This window comes from Phalacrocorax carbo, assembly GCF_963921805.1.
Source record: "Phalacrocorax carbo chromosome W unlocalized genomic scaffold, bPhaCar2.1 SUPER_W_unloc_1, whole genome shotgun sequence".
NCBI lineage: Eukaryota > Metazoa > Chordata > Aves > Suliformes > Phalacrocoracidae > Phalacrocorax > Phalacrocorax carbo.
Window position 1 is genome coordinate 2657934 of NW_026990243.1, and position 15415 is coordinate 2673348.

Consider the following 15415-nt stretch of genomic DNA (forward strand, 5'->3'; position numbering starts at 1 on the left):
ATGTCACGTAAGTGAAGATACTCTTAAAATTTGAGGCTAATCTGACTTGTTTGATCAGTAATTCAACTGTGAATTAAATTTATCATAGTCTAGTTTGGGGAACTTGAAAAAGATGCATTCAGAAATTAGTAAAGACAAGAAGTGGTTCAGAACCAACTATGTTTAAATCCTGTACTTTTCCAAATGTGTATTATGCTTTTATAGCTTGAGATTTTTCTTCTTAGCAGTTACAAAATCCAGAAATTAGATTTCAGCAACAACTGGAGCAGCTGAGTGCAATGGGCTTTTTGAACCATGAAGCAAACTTACAAGCTCTAATAGCAACAGGAGGAGATATCAGTGCAGCTATTGAAAGGCTGCTTGCCTCTCAGCCTTCATAGCAGCGTTTCTTTAACTTTAAAAAATGTAATTTATTTTTGATAACAGCTCTTAAATCTTTAAAATAGTTGCTTTATTTCATTCTGACTCTTGGGATTGTCTTGTTATAACTAAAATCAGTCATGCATTTTAAGGTCAAGTGCAGTATTTTTCTTCAAATGGGGAATTGATGCATTTTCACTCAGTTGTTGCATGCATCACTTTTGTTCTTCATTATTTCTTAATTTTTTTAAACAATATCAGCTTTCACAGTTGGTTGAGCAGGCTTTGTCTGACTTACAACTGTCCAATTTATTTACTACTAAACCATTAGCTTTCAGTAGTAATTTATGTAGGATACAAATTAAAAAGGAAAAATTTGAAGGCTATAATTTGTGGGTACCAGTGCTGCTTATGGTGATTTTTGGCATGTATTTTTTTGCTAGAAAAATGCTGTAAGATTTATACTGCTTGAGTAATCTACCATTTTTGCTTTTATCTGTATGAAGTATAAACACAACATATACAGTGGAGACAGCTCATTTCTATAAATTTACACATTGCAATAGAATGAAATTGTAAGTAAACAAAAAGGCCAGGGGAAAAAAAAATTAGTAGTAAGACATGGTTTTTAGTGTAGAATCTTTCAGCATCTTTGGTAAACATCTCAGAAAAAATGCTTAGGCAAGTTCATTTAAAATATACTAGAATTGCTGTTCTAGTTATACCTTCACATCTAACCATAAAGAAACTTGCACTGTAACATTGTCTCATTGCAACATTGTTACAGATTAACTGTAAATAACCTTTGTGCAAATTAAAGGCCCACTGCCTTGTGCTCTGAAACTGTTTCTAAGGCATTTTGGCTTGTTCCATTGAGATTCTAACGTGCTTTATGATTTGTAATTGGAAATATTACTTTCAGTAATTGTCATGTGATATTCTAATTACTTTTAACCACAATGTAAAAAAATACTGTGTATCTCTTGAGTTTTTATTGGTAGTTACCTCTTGTGCACAGGTAATAAATGAATTAAAAAGTATTTAAGCATCTTGTTTCAGTGTGTTTGCAATTGGTGATTATCCAGCATTCAAGATGACTGACCTTTCATTGTTAGCTCTGGGACTATTTATAGACTTTGGGCTAAGATTAACAAGCAATACCTGGAGTATAAAGCGGAGGATAGAGAGGAAGGGTTATATGATACTGAAGACTATTTAGATAAGGTAAAAGTAGTGAAATAAATCATTCTGCTGTGTGTTACTGAATAGCGTTTGCTTTTTATTGGTCTTTGGTGTCAGTGTAATTGTAAACATTCTGATTTAATTCCTGTATTGCATTAAACATTTCATCTGAACAATCTTTTCTTTTGTTACAACTATAAAGCCAGTTTGCTTTAAAAACCATTGCTTGCAAATGGCTTAAACTTACTGGCCTTGACTCAAAATTGTTAATAAGTTAAATGAAACAAATTTATAATGGGATATAAAGGAGGATGTTGAGCACACTTTCTTTTACATACAATGAAATTAATAAAACTCTTGGCAAAGCCAAGCATGCAGTTTTTACAGGGAGTAACTGTGTTGTACTCCTCTCTCAGAAGTTTTTGCTGTCTAGTAATCGTCTCTTACTTCAGCAGTAAGTAAATAGATCAAATACTGCTGATGCACAGTACTGGGTAAAGTTCAAGAAAATATCTTGGTTGGCAGGCCTCTCTACCTCTGGATCAAAGTCTCATAGATACAGCAACGTAGAGTACTAAACAAACAAATAACTTAAAATATAGTCTTTTGGTGATTTGAGTTTTATATGATCAAAGCCTTTTAAAATACTTAAAGTTTGGGTAGGAAATTATTATTACTTTTGTTTCTTAGCCAATGATAGTAAACCTGCAAGGGACTAGACCTTCATAGTGCCTTCTGTTTGGGTAGGTAGCTTTCATTACACTGAGTATGAGGCTGTGATCAGGAAGTGATAGCAAGTAGTTTCTGTAGAATTATCACTACTTTTTCACAATTACTCTTAGGCTCTTCAAAATAACTAATTTGACTTGACCTTATATTATGCCTTATAGGAACTTTGCTTTAAAAAAGTGAGATCTCCAGTCATTCAGAAGGTATATCCTTCTAAGAATACAATCCGTAATTTGCAAAAAGACCACTGTCAAATGGAAAGGGCAAAGCTGAAGTAGGGAAGGGAGTGATTTTTTGCCAAGCTTTACTAAGATACTAAAGCACTGAATCTGACCTCCATGAATGTTCTTTTGAGACAAGATCCAGTTCACCTACGTAAGTAAAACAGAGATGTGATATTTGAAGTCAAATTCTGTTAGAATTTAAGAAAAAGTAGAATTTAACCTAAACTGTACAATAAACTGTTGAGCTGTTTACTACTTGAGGTACAATTAATAGTTCATTTAACTATGTAACTATTGTCAACTAGTAATAACAATTAGTAACTGAGTAGCGGTAAAACACTGAGACATCTTTAGTGTAGGAGGAATTTTGGTTTTGTTGGAGACGACCTTAATTGTTAAAAGTGGCAGTAAGTGGAAGAAGGTTTGTAGTAGGGGTAAAAATTTATTGTATTTTTAATAATAAAGGTACATCACACTGGTTTAATGGCATAATAGAATCTTTGCACACACTCTCTCGCGTGCGCGCCACTGTCTCTCTAGCCTTTTAGGTACACGCTTTTGAAAATGTCAAATTTCTTTTTGTTTATAAGGGTTTGAAATTTAACATTACTGCTTGGTAATATGTCACACAGCTGCTTTCCTATTACTGTGTAGCTTCCTGAATTATTTAGTTTTATTGTATCTGAAAAAAGTAAGTACAAATTTGCATTTAATAGTGGGTGTATTAGAAAAGCTCTTTGCTTGTAAAACAGTATACTGGGAAAATATGAAGACTTCATTAAAAGCAAAGGTACCACAAGAGGGTGCCATTCCTTTAATTCTCACAGTGACTAAATTTGCATTGCAACATCACAAATAATAATCCATGTGCAACTGTATATGGGGATGATTCAATTCAGGTCTGACTTGTAGAATCTTACAGAAACTAGCTACAGAGTTTTTGTGGAGTTAAGCTAAAGAGGCACCTCTTGTGTAACAAGGACTTTAAAAAATAACTCACCAGATTTTGGCAATTGAAAAGACAATTTTAACCTTAAATTCTGAGTTGCGTAACCAACTATATTCAGAATTTTCTGATCACAAAAACGATCATGATCTTTGAAGTCATATTTAAACCTTAATTCTGAGACTAGTGCAACCGCAAAGTATAGAATCAGTTCTCAATTTCACTTTCTGAGGACTTCTGCTTCCACTGCTGACCATCTGTTTTCACTCTCAAACAATAACATTCATCTGAAACAAAACAGACTGGCAGCAGCAAATCACCTACAAAAGACAACCTGCCAGGATCACCTTCCACCTAAAAGAGATGACTAATCACTGTCCACACAACTGCCTAGAGCACAGGCCTGTAAGTGTAGTAAATTTTATTGCTCAAATATTATGTAAAGATGCTCATAGGGAGAATGTCATGGTTTAACCCCAGCTGGCAACTGAGCACCACGCAGCTGCTCGCTCACTCCCCCCACCCCAGCAGAATGGGGGAGAGAATCAGAAGGGCAAAAGTGAGGAAACTCCTGGGCTGAGATAAAGACAGTTTAATATGTGCAAGCAAAGCAAAATAAGGAATTAATTCACTCCTTTCCATGGGCAGGTAGGTGTTCAGCCATCTCCAGGAAAGCAGGGCTCCATTACGCATAATGGTAACTTGGGAAGACAAATGCCATCTCTCCAAATGTCCCCCTCTTCCCCCAGGTTTTATTGCTGGGCATGATGTCATATGGTATGGAATATCCCTTTGGTCAGTTGGGGTCAGCTGTCCCAGCTGTGTCCCCTCCCAATGTCTTGTGCACCCCCAGCCTACTGGCTGGTGGGCTGGTGTGAGAAGCAGAAAAGGCCTTGACTGTGTAAGCACTGCTCAGCTATAGCTAAAACATCTCTGTATTATCAACGCTGTTTTCAGCACAAATCCAAAACACAGCCCCATACAAGCTACTATGAAGACAATTAACTCTATCCCAGCCAAAACCAGTACAGAGAGCTAACCTGAAGAAACCCCCTAACCTAGCAAAGCACACCTATTTTCTGTACCACAGATATCTAAGTGTATGTGCCCTGTGAAAACTGGAATAGAATTATTGCCTTCAGGTCTTAAGCTCAATGAGATTCCTGCCAACATCTCCGAAGAAACATAATATACAAAGAAAGAGAAATCTTAGACTTTTTCTATCTTCAGTGGTCATGAGAATTACACAAATTAGAAGATTTGTCAGTGAGCCAGCAGTAGTGTTGGGAACAAAACTTCATCATGCAAGTTCCTGCCTTTTATACTTGTAGAAAAAGAAATACAGTGCTTTTTACAAAGCTGTAAAATATTTCACTGTGCCCCTCTCCATGTTTGACAGAATGAAAATTAAAACTAAGAATTTAAATACCTGTGTGACCCTTGATGGGATTTTCAAAAGCAGGCTGGCTTCCCTTTGACCCATACTAATGGCAATTTTAACCTCATAGGGAGAAGTGTTTAAACAACGGTGATAGTTTTTAAAAATTTCATCTTATGTGTCCTTTACAGTCATGATAGAAATATTAAGGGTAATAAACCACCTCTTAATATTGTAATCCACTAAATATTGTGGAAAAATACGTTGTTTTGATTAATTTAAGAAAATAAGCATTATTTCATTAAGACATTTTTCTAGACTGACAGCAGGAAAAAAAGGGTTTTTTTGACAGACTTCTGAAATAAAATTCATAATGCAGGTAAGGATGTGATTTGAAAGTGAAGTCAAGCTAGCCTGTCTTCTGCTAAAATCTCTCTCTTAGAAAGCTTCTATATTAGCCACCATTTTTTCATTCAAATTAAATTCTAATATAGCATAAGGAATTGCCATGAGACACCAAGGTCAGAGAAGAAGGAGGGGGAGGAGGTGCTCCAGGTGCTAGAGCAGAGATTCCCCTGCAGCCTGTGGTGAAGCAGGTTGTTCCCCTGCAGCCTGTAGAGGACCATGTTGGAGCAGATATCCACACTGCAGCCTGTGGATAGCCTGTGCTAGAGCAGGTGGATATGCCCTGAAGGAAGCTGTGACCCCATGGAGAGCCCACGCTGGAGCAGGTTTTCTGTGAGGACCTGTGATGGTATGGGGGAAAAAGTGTGAGAAAGGAGTGGCAAAGATGAAGTGTTATGAACTGACAGCAACCCCCATTCCCCATCCCCCTGCACTGCTATGGGAGGAGGAGGTAGAAGAGTTGGGAATGAATGAGCCTGGGAAAAAGGGGGGGGAGATGTTTTTAGTTTTGGTTTTGTTTCTCACTGTCCTACTCTAATTGGCAAAAATTTGAATTAATTTTCCCCAAGTCAAGTCTATTTTGACTGACAGCAATTGGTGAGTGATCTCCCTGTCTTTATCTTGAGCCATGAGCTATTTTTTTTTTCATGTTATTTTTCTCCTCCTGTCCTGTTGAGGAGGGGGAGTGATAGAACAGTTTGGTGAGCACCTGGCGGCTAGACATAAAGTTTTGGTAGAATAACTTTTAAGATTATTATGTAAGTAGGGTAGCCCTGCACACTATGATGTGATCAGATAAGTGGCTGATGGCATGTAGGATAGGTGGTTTGCTTCCCCTTCCGTCTACCCCACAAAAATGGATCCCAGAATCCAAGAAGTGACACAGCATGCTTGTAGCAGGCTAAAAGGAAAGATCAGTATCTGGCTGTAATACTTTTCCTCTTTCTATTTGCAGTAAAGGTCAAACAGGTGAAAAGAAGCATCACAGAAATGTAGTTGTGACCAGAGAAATATGGATGAGTCCTAGCTCTAGCTACCTGTGTCAAGTGCCAATTTCCATGGGTTCAGTAGGTATATTGTCAGTCAGTCTTCCCCCTTCTCTATCTGAATTTCAGATCCTAGATGCTTCTGAATAGGAATCAAATTCCCCCAAGGGCTGAATCCCAGTGGTTCAGCATATTCCTGCCACACGAAACTCACAAAATCTATTCTTCTGTCTCTCACCTTACTGAAACATCAAGAGGAAAGCTAATATTGGAGATAATCTAAAGAGGTGTGGCCACGGATGGATAACACAAATTCAGCATTTTGAGCATGCTAGAGAGAGCTCTTTGGAACTTGCTCCTGATTCCTCTTTAGAGCTCTTTGGAACTTGCTCCTGATTCCTCTTTAGAGAGAAGGCTTGTTAGGTGTTGTCCTGGTTTTGGCTGGGATAGTTAATTTTCTTCCTAGTGGCTGGTATAGTGCTGTGTTTTGGCTTTAAGATGAGAATAATGTTGATAACACACCGATGTTTTGGTTGTCACTGGGTAGCGCTTGTACTAGTCAAGGACTTTTCCAGCTTCCCATGCTCTGCCGGGTGCACAAGAAGCCGGGAGGGGAGGGGGCACAGCCAGGACAGCTGACCCAAACAGGCCACAGGGATATTCCATACCATATGACATCATGCCCAGTATATTAACTGGGGGGAGTTGGCCAGGGGGCAGCGATCTTTGCTTGGGGACAGGCTGGGTGTTGGTTGGCGGGTGGTGAGCACTTGTTTTTCCTGGGATTTGTTTCTCTCTCTCTCTCTCTCTCTCTTTGTTTTCCTTTTCATTACAATTTTTATTGGTGCTAGTAGTATTAGTAGTTTGTTTTAATTATTAAACTGTTCTTAACTTAACCCACAAGTTTTCTTACTTTGGTCCTTCCAATTCTCTCCCCCATCCCACCAGGGTGGAGGGGAGGGTGAGCAAGTGGCTGTGTGGTATATGGTTGCTGACTGGGGCTAAATCAGGTGTTTAGGATAACATACTAAATTAAAGCAAAGTAAAAAATAAAATACTTGGGTTTAAAGCTACATATTTTGCTATTACTTTCACATTTCAAAAAGCTTCATTTGAATTATCTTTGCTTGTGTCTGAACAGTTGAAGTAGGACTATCTGAGCTGAGGAAATATGTAAGAAATAAAATTCAAGGTTGAATGATGAGTTGGTCAGCTGATTAAAGTTTTTAAAAAATCAACATTTCTAAAGAGATTCAGTCATGATTACCGAATGCCTAATCATTTTAGAAGACATTATTTTGTAGTCATTATCAGTATATTCTGTGGTTATGCTGTCTGGAAGTAGCTAATGTTAGGTTTATTACTGAACTGGATCCTTGAAATAATCTTTATAGACTATTATTTGCAGCATTTTTCCCTACACTCTTATTCAGGGGTTAGCTTACCCTTAGCAATTATTATGATACCTTAGATTAGTGAAAACATAATGGCTTTACTAGCTTAAGAATATGATACTACTACATACATGTCTGATTTGTAATGCAATGGTGAAAATACTTAAGATTTTTTTGTCTTTAGCCAGAACTCATTAAAGATAGATGTTCTCTTACCACTTCAATATATGATGCAATGCACAAAGTCAGGGAATCCTGTCCTGTTTGTTTTGTTTGAACCAACAAAACAAGTTGGTTCAAAAATGTTTATGAAATGTATTTGAAAAGGAGGTAACAGTTGCAGTGATGCCCTTATATTTTCTTAATGTTAGAAACTACTGTTCTGAAGAAGTGATGAGATTATAGATGTCTGAGAATCACAGTATGGTTGAGGTTGGAAGGGACCTCTGGAGGTCATCTAGTCCATCATCCCTGCTCAAGCAGGGCCACCTAGAGCCAGTTGCCCAGGACCATGTCCAGACAGCTTTTGAACATCCCCAAGGAAGGAGACTCCACAACCTCCCTGGGCAACCTGTTCCAGTACTTGGTCACCTTCACAGTAAAAAAGTCTTTCCTTATGATCAGACAGAACCTCCTCTGTTTCAATTTGTGCCCATTGCCTCTGGTCCTGTCACTGGGCACCACTGACAAGAGCCTGGCTCCATCTTCTTTGCACCCTCCCTTCAGGTATTTAGATACACTGATGAGATCTCCCCTGAGCCTTTTCTTTTCTAGGCTAAACAGTCCCAGGTGTCTCAGCCTTTCCTCATAGGAGAGATGCTCCAGTCCTTTCATCATCTTTGTGGCCCTGCACTGGACTCCCTCCAGTATGTCCAGTCTCTCTTGTACTGGGTAGCCCAGAACTGGACACAGGACTCCAGGTGTGGCCTCACCAGTGCTGAGTAGAGGGGAAGGATCACCTCCCTTGCCCTGCTGGCAACACTCCTAATGCAGCCCAGGATACCATTAGCTGCCTTTGCTACACGGGCACGTTGCTGGCTCATGTTCAGCATGGTGTCCACCAGCTCATTTTTCCAGTCTATTGAGTTCCCTCTGGATGGCAGCACCACCCTCTGGCATATCAGCCACTCCTCCCAGTTTTGTGTCATCAGCAGATTAACTAATCAAGATCTTGGAATTTATCAGTACTTTAAAAATTACAGGCCTCTTGCACCACACTATGAATCCTGGGCTGCATAAAAAGAAGTGTGGCCAGCAGGTCTAGGGAGGTGATTCTGTCCCTCTTGGGAGACCTCACCTGCAGTATTGCAGCTAGTTCTGGCGCCCCCAGTACAAAAAAGACATGGATCTGTTGGAGCAGGTCCAGAGGAGGGCCACAAAAATTATCTGAGGGCTGGAGCACCTCTCCTATGAAGAAAGGCTGAGAGAGTTGGGGTTGTTCAGCCTGGAGAAGAGAAGGCTCCAGGGAGACCTTATTGTGGCCTTTCTATATATTAAGGGGGCTTATAAGAATGACAGAGAGAGACTTTAACAAGGCCTGTAGTGAGAGGACGAGGGGCAATGGTTTTAAACTGAAAGAGGGTAAGTTTAGATTGGACATAAGGAAGAAATTCTTTACTGTGGGGGTGGTGAGACACTGGAAAAAGGTTGCCCAGAGAAGCTGTGCATGCCTTATCATTGGAAGTGTTCAAGGTCAGGTTGGATGGGGCTTTGAGCAACCTGATCTAGTGAAAGATGTCCCTGCCCATGGCAGGGAAGTTGGACTAGATGATCTTTAAAAGTCCCTTTCAACCCAAAGCATTCTATGATTCTCTGTATGTAATGATGCTCTAACCATAACTACAAAGTAAGCTTAATAAGCAACAGCAACAGTTAGTGTGTAATGGTTGTTCTTTCAGTCAATTTAGACTACACAGCATTGGTGATAGCCATCCAAACCCAATATAGTGAGGACACAGACCAAACTGTTAAATTATAATTGTTATGCCATGTGTAAATACTAGCTATTTGTGAACTATAGCTTGCCAGAAGCAGTAAGAAAAAATACCTGTCAAAAAAGTGGTGATTAGCACCCCACATCTGGAATATAATGCAACCGTATCTTTGCTGCCAAATGTGATCCAACTGTGGTTCTGCAAGAGAGCACAAAGAGTCTGTTATATAAATATCGCTTCATAATCTCCTCTCTCTGAGAGATGAGATGTTCTCTTTCCTTCCTTGGATACAATCTCGTGTAGTGATCCTAATGGGAAGACCATTGTACATTGAGACGTTCATGATCCGCAATACAGTTAACCTGAGAAGGCCCAGGCCTGTGCTGTGCTGCACTGTGGTGCAAGTAGAGAGTGGACTTCAGGCCTGTGTTGTTTTGCGCATATCCCTTTGCCACGGGATAAACTCAGCCAGCTCATTTTAACAGAGGAGCCTGCTGGTAGCTCCCACTTGGTACAGGCAATCGCACCACCTGTGTGGCCTTGCCTTTATCTAAAAGTGCAGCAACAAGTTTTCATGGGAATATCCTTCCTGTTTGACAGTAGAAATTATGAGTACAGTGTATTTTCTTGTAAGAAAATCCTGTAATAGCTCGAAGGACCAAAAAGGGGAAACCTTTCCACAGACAGAATCTGTGCAACGTGCTGTGGGAAAATTAATCTGTTTTCTGTCCGATGCATCACGAACACAGGATTCCCAGAATCTGAAGGGATGTAAGATATATTCACTACCTATATTCCTCTTCTTATTCTGTCTTATTAAAACAACTATTTTATTAAGCTGGTTGTTGTTGGACATTTCTTATTGATCTCCAGAAAGAACCCTGCATCGTCTCTCCTTCTCACTGTTTTCAAACCAGAAATTAAATTAGAAGTACTCAAAAACATTGTGGTTTGACGTTATGCAGATGTCAGGAGCATGTGACCTGTGACTCTATTCAAGAGCTTGTGGCCAGTGTAAAAATCAGGTGGATGGAGCCAATATCACAGTGATCCCCTAGAAGTTCAGTGTGCCAGTATGGGAGATAATCTGCATGGCAGTATTATAGGTAACACTGATACTGTATTGGGTCTGGCTGGGATGGAGTTAACTTTCCCCATAGCAGCCCTCATAGTGCTGTGCTTTGTATTTGTAGCTAGAAGGGTGTTGATAACACGCCAGTGTTTTGGCTACTGCTGAGCAGTGCTCCCACAGCATCAACGCTGTCTGTACAACCCTCACCCACCCAAAGGCCCTACTGGCCTAGGGGTGGGCAAGAGGTTGGGAGGTGACACAGCCAGAACAGCTGACCCAAACAGACCAAAAGGATATTCCATGCCATATGACATCATGCTTAGAAATAAAAGCTGGGGGGGGGGGGGGGAGGGGAGGCATTCGTTATTAAGGCATTTGTCTTCCGAAGCAACTGCTACACGTACTGAGGCCCTACTTCCCAGGAAGTGGCTAGACTTCACCTGCTGATGGGAAGTAGAAGATAAATCTTTTTGTTTGTTTGTTTTCCTTTGCTATTACATGCGACCTTTGCTTTTCCTTATTAAACTGCCTTTATCTTGACCCACAAGCTTTTCTTTGTATTTTCTCTCCCCCCGTCCCACTGAGGAGGGGGAGCAATAGAGTAGCTTGGGCACCTGGCAGCCAGCCAAGGTTAACCCAAGACAGATGCCATGCTCCCAGCTTCTGGTGGAAGTCCCACCTTCTCCCAGAAGCCTCAGGGGCCATTTGCCCCAGAAATACCCTCTTCCCATCACATCCTCTGTTGTGATTGGCTGGTGTGAGCAACATTCCCCGCTTATGGTTTACCCAAAAGTACATCAGACCAGGAAGGTCCTTCCCCTACATACACAGTAGGGTGACATTTTGTTTTGGCCACGATTTTATGACAGGGCTTGGGCTATTTTTTGGCAGGGAGCTGCCATTTTGTTAAATGTCATACTGCTCTGTAATTTGTTGATGGCCATTTCTTGACTCCATCCTACCCACATGTTCTGAGGCAGCTCTGTGATTGCCTGTTTCCTTTGGACCAAGAAGTGCTAAGATATAAACTATATAGATTTAAATACAGTATATACATATATAGAAATATATATAAAGGAATATACAAATATGTAGAAATATCTATTTTATTTATTTTTACATTGATGCACTATTTTATATATACACTTATATGTGTGTGTATATTTATATGTATATACATTTATAAAGCTATAGAAATTATATATATATAGGTAAAAGCATACATATAAAATGGATTAAACATTCTTTAATAAGAGCTACTGGGATGAATACAGAATCACAGGTTGGAAGGGACATCAGGGATCATCTAGTCCAACCTTTCTAGGAAGAGAACAGTCTAGACAAGATGGCCCAGCACTCTGTCCAGGCGACCCTTGAAGGTGTCCAACATGGCCAAGTCAACCACTTCTCTGGGGAGAGTATTCCAATGGTTGACTCCCCTCACTGTGAAAATTTTCCCTCTGGTGTCCAATTGGAATCTCCCCAAGAGCAACTTGTGTCCATTCCCCTTCGTCCTCTCCATGTGGCTCCGTGTAAAAAGGGGGTCTCCATCTTCTTTGTAGCTACCCCTTAAGTACTGGTACATGGTGATGAGCTCCCCTCTGAGCCTCCTTTTCTCAAGGCTGAACAAACCCAGTTCTCCCAGCCTATCCTCATATAGCAGGCTTCCCAGTCCTTTGATCATCTTGGTGGCCCTTCTCTGGACCCCTTCCAGCCTGTCCACATCCTTTTTGTATAGCGGGGACCAGAACGGGACACAGTACTCCAGGTGTGGCCTGACAAGCGCTGAGTAGAGTGGGATGGTGACTTCTTTATCTCTGCTGGCAATGCCCTTTTTGATGCAACCCAGCATCCTGTAGGCCTTCTTGGCTGCAGCAGCACACTGTTCGCTCATGTTGAGCTTCCTGTCCACCAGGACCCCCAGGTCCCTTTTGACAGAGCTGCTCTCCAGCCAGGTGGATCCCAGTCTGTGCTGCAGTCCCGGATTATGTTATCCCAGGTGCGTGACCTCACACTTGTCCTTGTTGAACTTCATAAGGTTCTTGCTGGCCCACTCTTCAAGCCTATCCAGATCTCCCTGCAGAGCAGCTCTCCCTTCTGGAGTGTCTACTTCCCCACTCAATTTGGTGTCGTCTGCAAACTTCATCAGGCTACACTTGATGCCGTTATCCAGATCACTTATAAAGATGTTGAATAACATTGAGCCCAATATTGATCCCTGGGGGACTCCACTTGTGACAGGTTGCCAGTTTGAGAAAGAGCTATTTACAACCACCCTTTGGGTGTGGCCTGTCAGCCAATTCCCCACCCACTGCACAGACCACTTGTCTAGGCCATAACACATCAATTTCTCCAGGAGGAGACCGTGGGGGACCATATCAAAGACCTTGGAGAAGTCCAGGTAGACAATGTCCACTGCCCGCCCCATGTCATCCAGGCAAGTCACTTTGTCATAGAAGGCCACCAGGTTTGTCAAGCATGATCTGCCTTTAGTGAAGCCATGTTGGCTTTTCCCAATCACGTGCTTCAATTGACTTGTGATGGCCCCCGGGAGGATTCGTTCCATAACTCTCCCAGGTACTGAAGTAAGGCTGATGGGCCTATAGTTACCTGGAGCCTCCCTTGAGCCCTTCTTGTAGATAGGGGTAACATTTGCCTTCCTCCAGTCCTCTGGGACATCCCCCGTCCTCCATGACTTCTCAAAGATTATGGAGAGTGGCCTTGCGATGATGTCAGCCAGCTCTCTCAACACCCTCGGGTGGATGGCATCAGGGCCCATTGATTTGTGGGGATCAAACTCCTGTAGTAGTTCATATACTAACTCTTCCTTCACTGATGGTGGGTCAGTGTTTGGCTCAATCAGCAATTTTGTTCCCAAAGCCTGGGACGCAACAGTGCTGGTAAAGATAGAGGTGAAGAAGGTGTTGAGGACCTCTGCCTTTTCTGCATCATTGGTGATTGATTCTCCTTTTCTGTTTAACAGTGGCCCTATGTTTTCCTTCTTTTTCTGCTTATGGTTGATATGTCTGAAGAACCCTTTCTTGTTATTTATGTCTACAGCCAGTTTCAATTCAAATTGGGCTTTTGCTTTTCTGACTGCATCTCTGCACTCTCTGGCAATGCCCTTGTAGTTCTCAGTGGCTAATCCTCCACTTCTCCATTTCTGGTGTGCTTCCCTTTTGGATTTGAGTAGACCCAAGAGGTCATGGTTGAGCCATGGGGGCCTCTTGCTCCGCTTACTTCCCTTTCCCTTGTGGGGATAAATTGGCTTTGTGCTTCCAATAGAGAGTTCTTGAAGAACTCCCAGCACTCACTAGCTCCTTTGTCTTCCATGGAGCGAGCTGAAGTTTGCTCTTCTGAAATCCAGACCCCTTGTCTTAGAGCTGACCTTCAGCATGCTCAGCAGGATCCCGAACTCCACAATATTGTGGTCACTGCAGCCAAGACTATCACTAACCAAGATACTACAAAGCAGGCTTTCTCAGTTTGTGAATAGCAAATCCAGCAGCACCTCATTCCTGGTTGGCATATCTGACGTTTGTATCAGGAAACAGTCCTCTATACATTCCAGGAACTTGGTGGATGACATGCAAGTTGCCGTATTGTTCTTCCAGCAGATGATTAAAGGCCAAATGTGAATAGAAAGGAATTAAAGAAAAGTAAAAGGCAGATTTGGAGACCCCTACTTTACCAGGCTGCAGAACAAGCCCTGACATGTGTGGGGTGGGGTGGGGGGTGACAAAAGAGTGAGGGAGCATGGACAAGTTGGACCATACCTATGGGAAAGGCTATAGACACCTCCTAGGTGGCCCACTAAGAAGCCACCTGCACAAACCCTGTCACATGCAAAGAGCTCAGTCCTTTGAGAGGGACTGCGAGGCCCCTGCATCTGGCCCCAGCCCAACAGGATGACCATGCAGGATTACTGGGGCAGACTTTGGGCTTTGCACAGTGCTGCAAGGCACAGGCAACACTGGCTGCAAAAATTAAAACCCAGAACAAAATGCCAGCTTGAGAAGAATGTGTGAGTGGGGGCAAGAAGGAAAAGCCCCTAAGGGAGTCCCCAAAAGGACCACTCAAACCAGAAGAACTGGCCAATGGGCCCATGAACTACAAACTGGATTTCAAGGTGACTCACGCAGAGAGGGCAGGTAGTGGGGAGGAAGCTCCCTTTGCCCATTGCTGTGTCAGATCTTACAGCTACCTGTAAGACCATTCTGGGATACAGGCTGGTACTATATGTGTTTCCATAGCCTTAACCTGATTGTATGAGGTTTAACAAGGCCAAGTGCCGGGTCCTGTACTTTGGTCACAACAACTCCATGCAATGCTACAGGCTTGGGGAAGAGTGGCTGGAAAGCTCCCCAGGACCTGGGGGTGCTGGTTGACAGCCAGCTGAATATGAGCCAGCAGTGTGCCTGGGTGGCCAAGGTCAACAGCATCTGGGCTTGTTTCAGGACTAGTGTGACCAGCAGGTGTAGGGAAGCAATCGTGCCCCTGTACTCGGCACTGGTGAGGCCACACCGCGAATACTGTGTTCAGTTTTGAGCCCTCAGTACAAGAAGGTCATTGAGGTATTGGAACGTGTCCAGAGAATGGCAAGTAAGCTGGTGAAGGGCCTAGAGAGCAAGTCTTATGAGGAGAGGTTGAGGGATCTAGGGCTGTTTAGCCTGGAGAAGAGTAGGCTGACGGGAGACCTTATCACTCTGTACAACTACCTGAAAGGAGGTTGTAGTGAGGTGGGTGTTGCTCTCTTCTCCCAAGTTGCAATAGAACGAGAGGTAATGGCCTCAAGTTGCACCAGG

The 15415-nt window shown here is 42.1% G+C and overlaps 1 protein-coding gene across 4 annotated transcripts in view; it reads left to right on the top strand.

Moving 5' to 3' along the window:
* The window catches only part of LOC135310816 (ubiquilin-1-like), a 140893-nt gene that overhangs the window by 25599 nt on the left and 99879 nt on the right, over positions 1–15415 (top strand). For 2 of the 4 annotated variants that reach the window (XM_064439812.1, XM_064439809.1), the window contains exon 11: positions 225–1408. The exons of 1 other annotated variant lie outside the window; for it this stretch is intronic. In XM_064439812.1, coding sequence (XP_064295882.1) covers positions 225–380 — 156 coding nt within the window. In that variant the 3' untranslated portion in view covers positions 381–1408. Of the gene's footprint in view, positions 1–224; positions 1409–15415 lie in introns of those variants that run through there. One more of the 4 variants, XM_064439810.1, reaches the window with a different exon arrangement.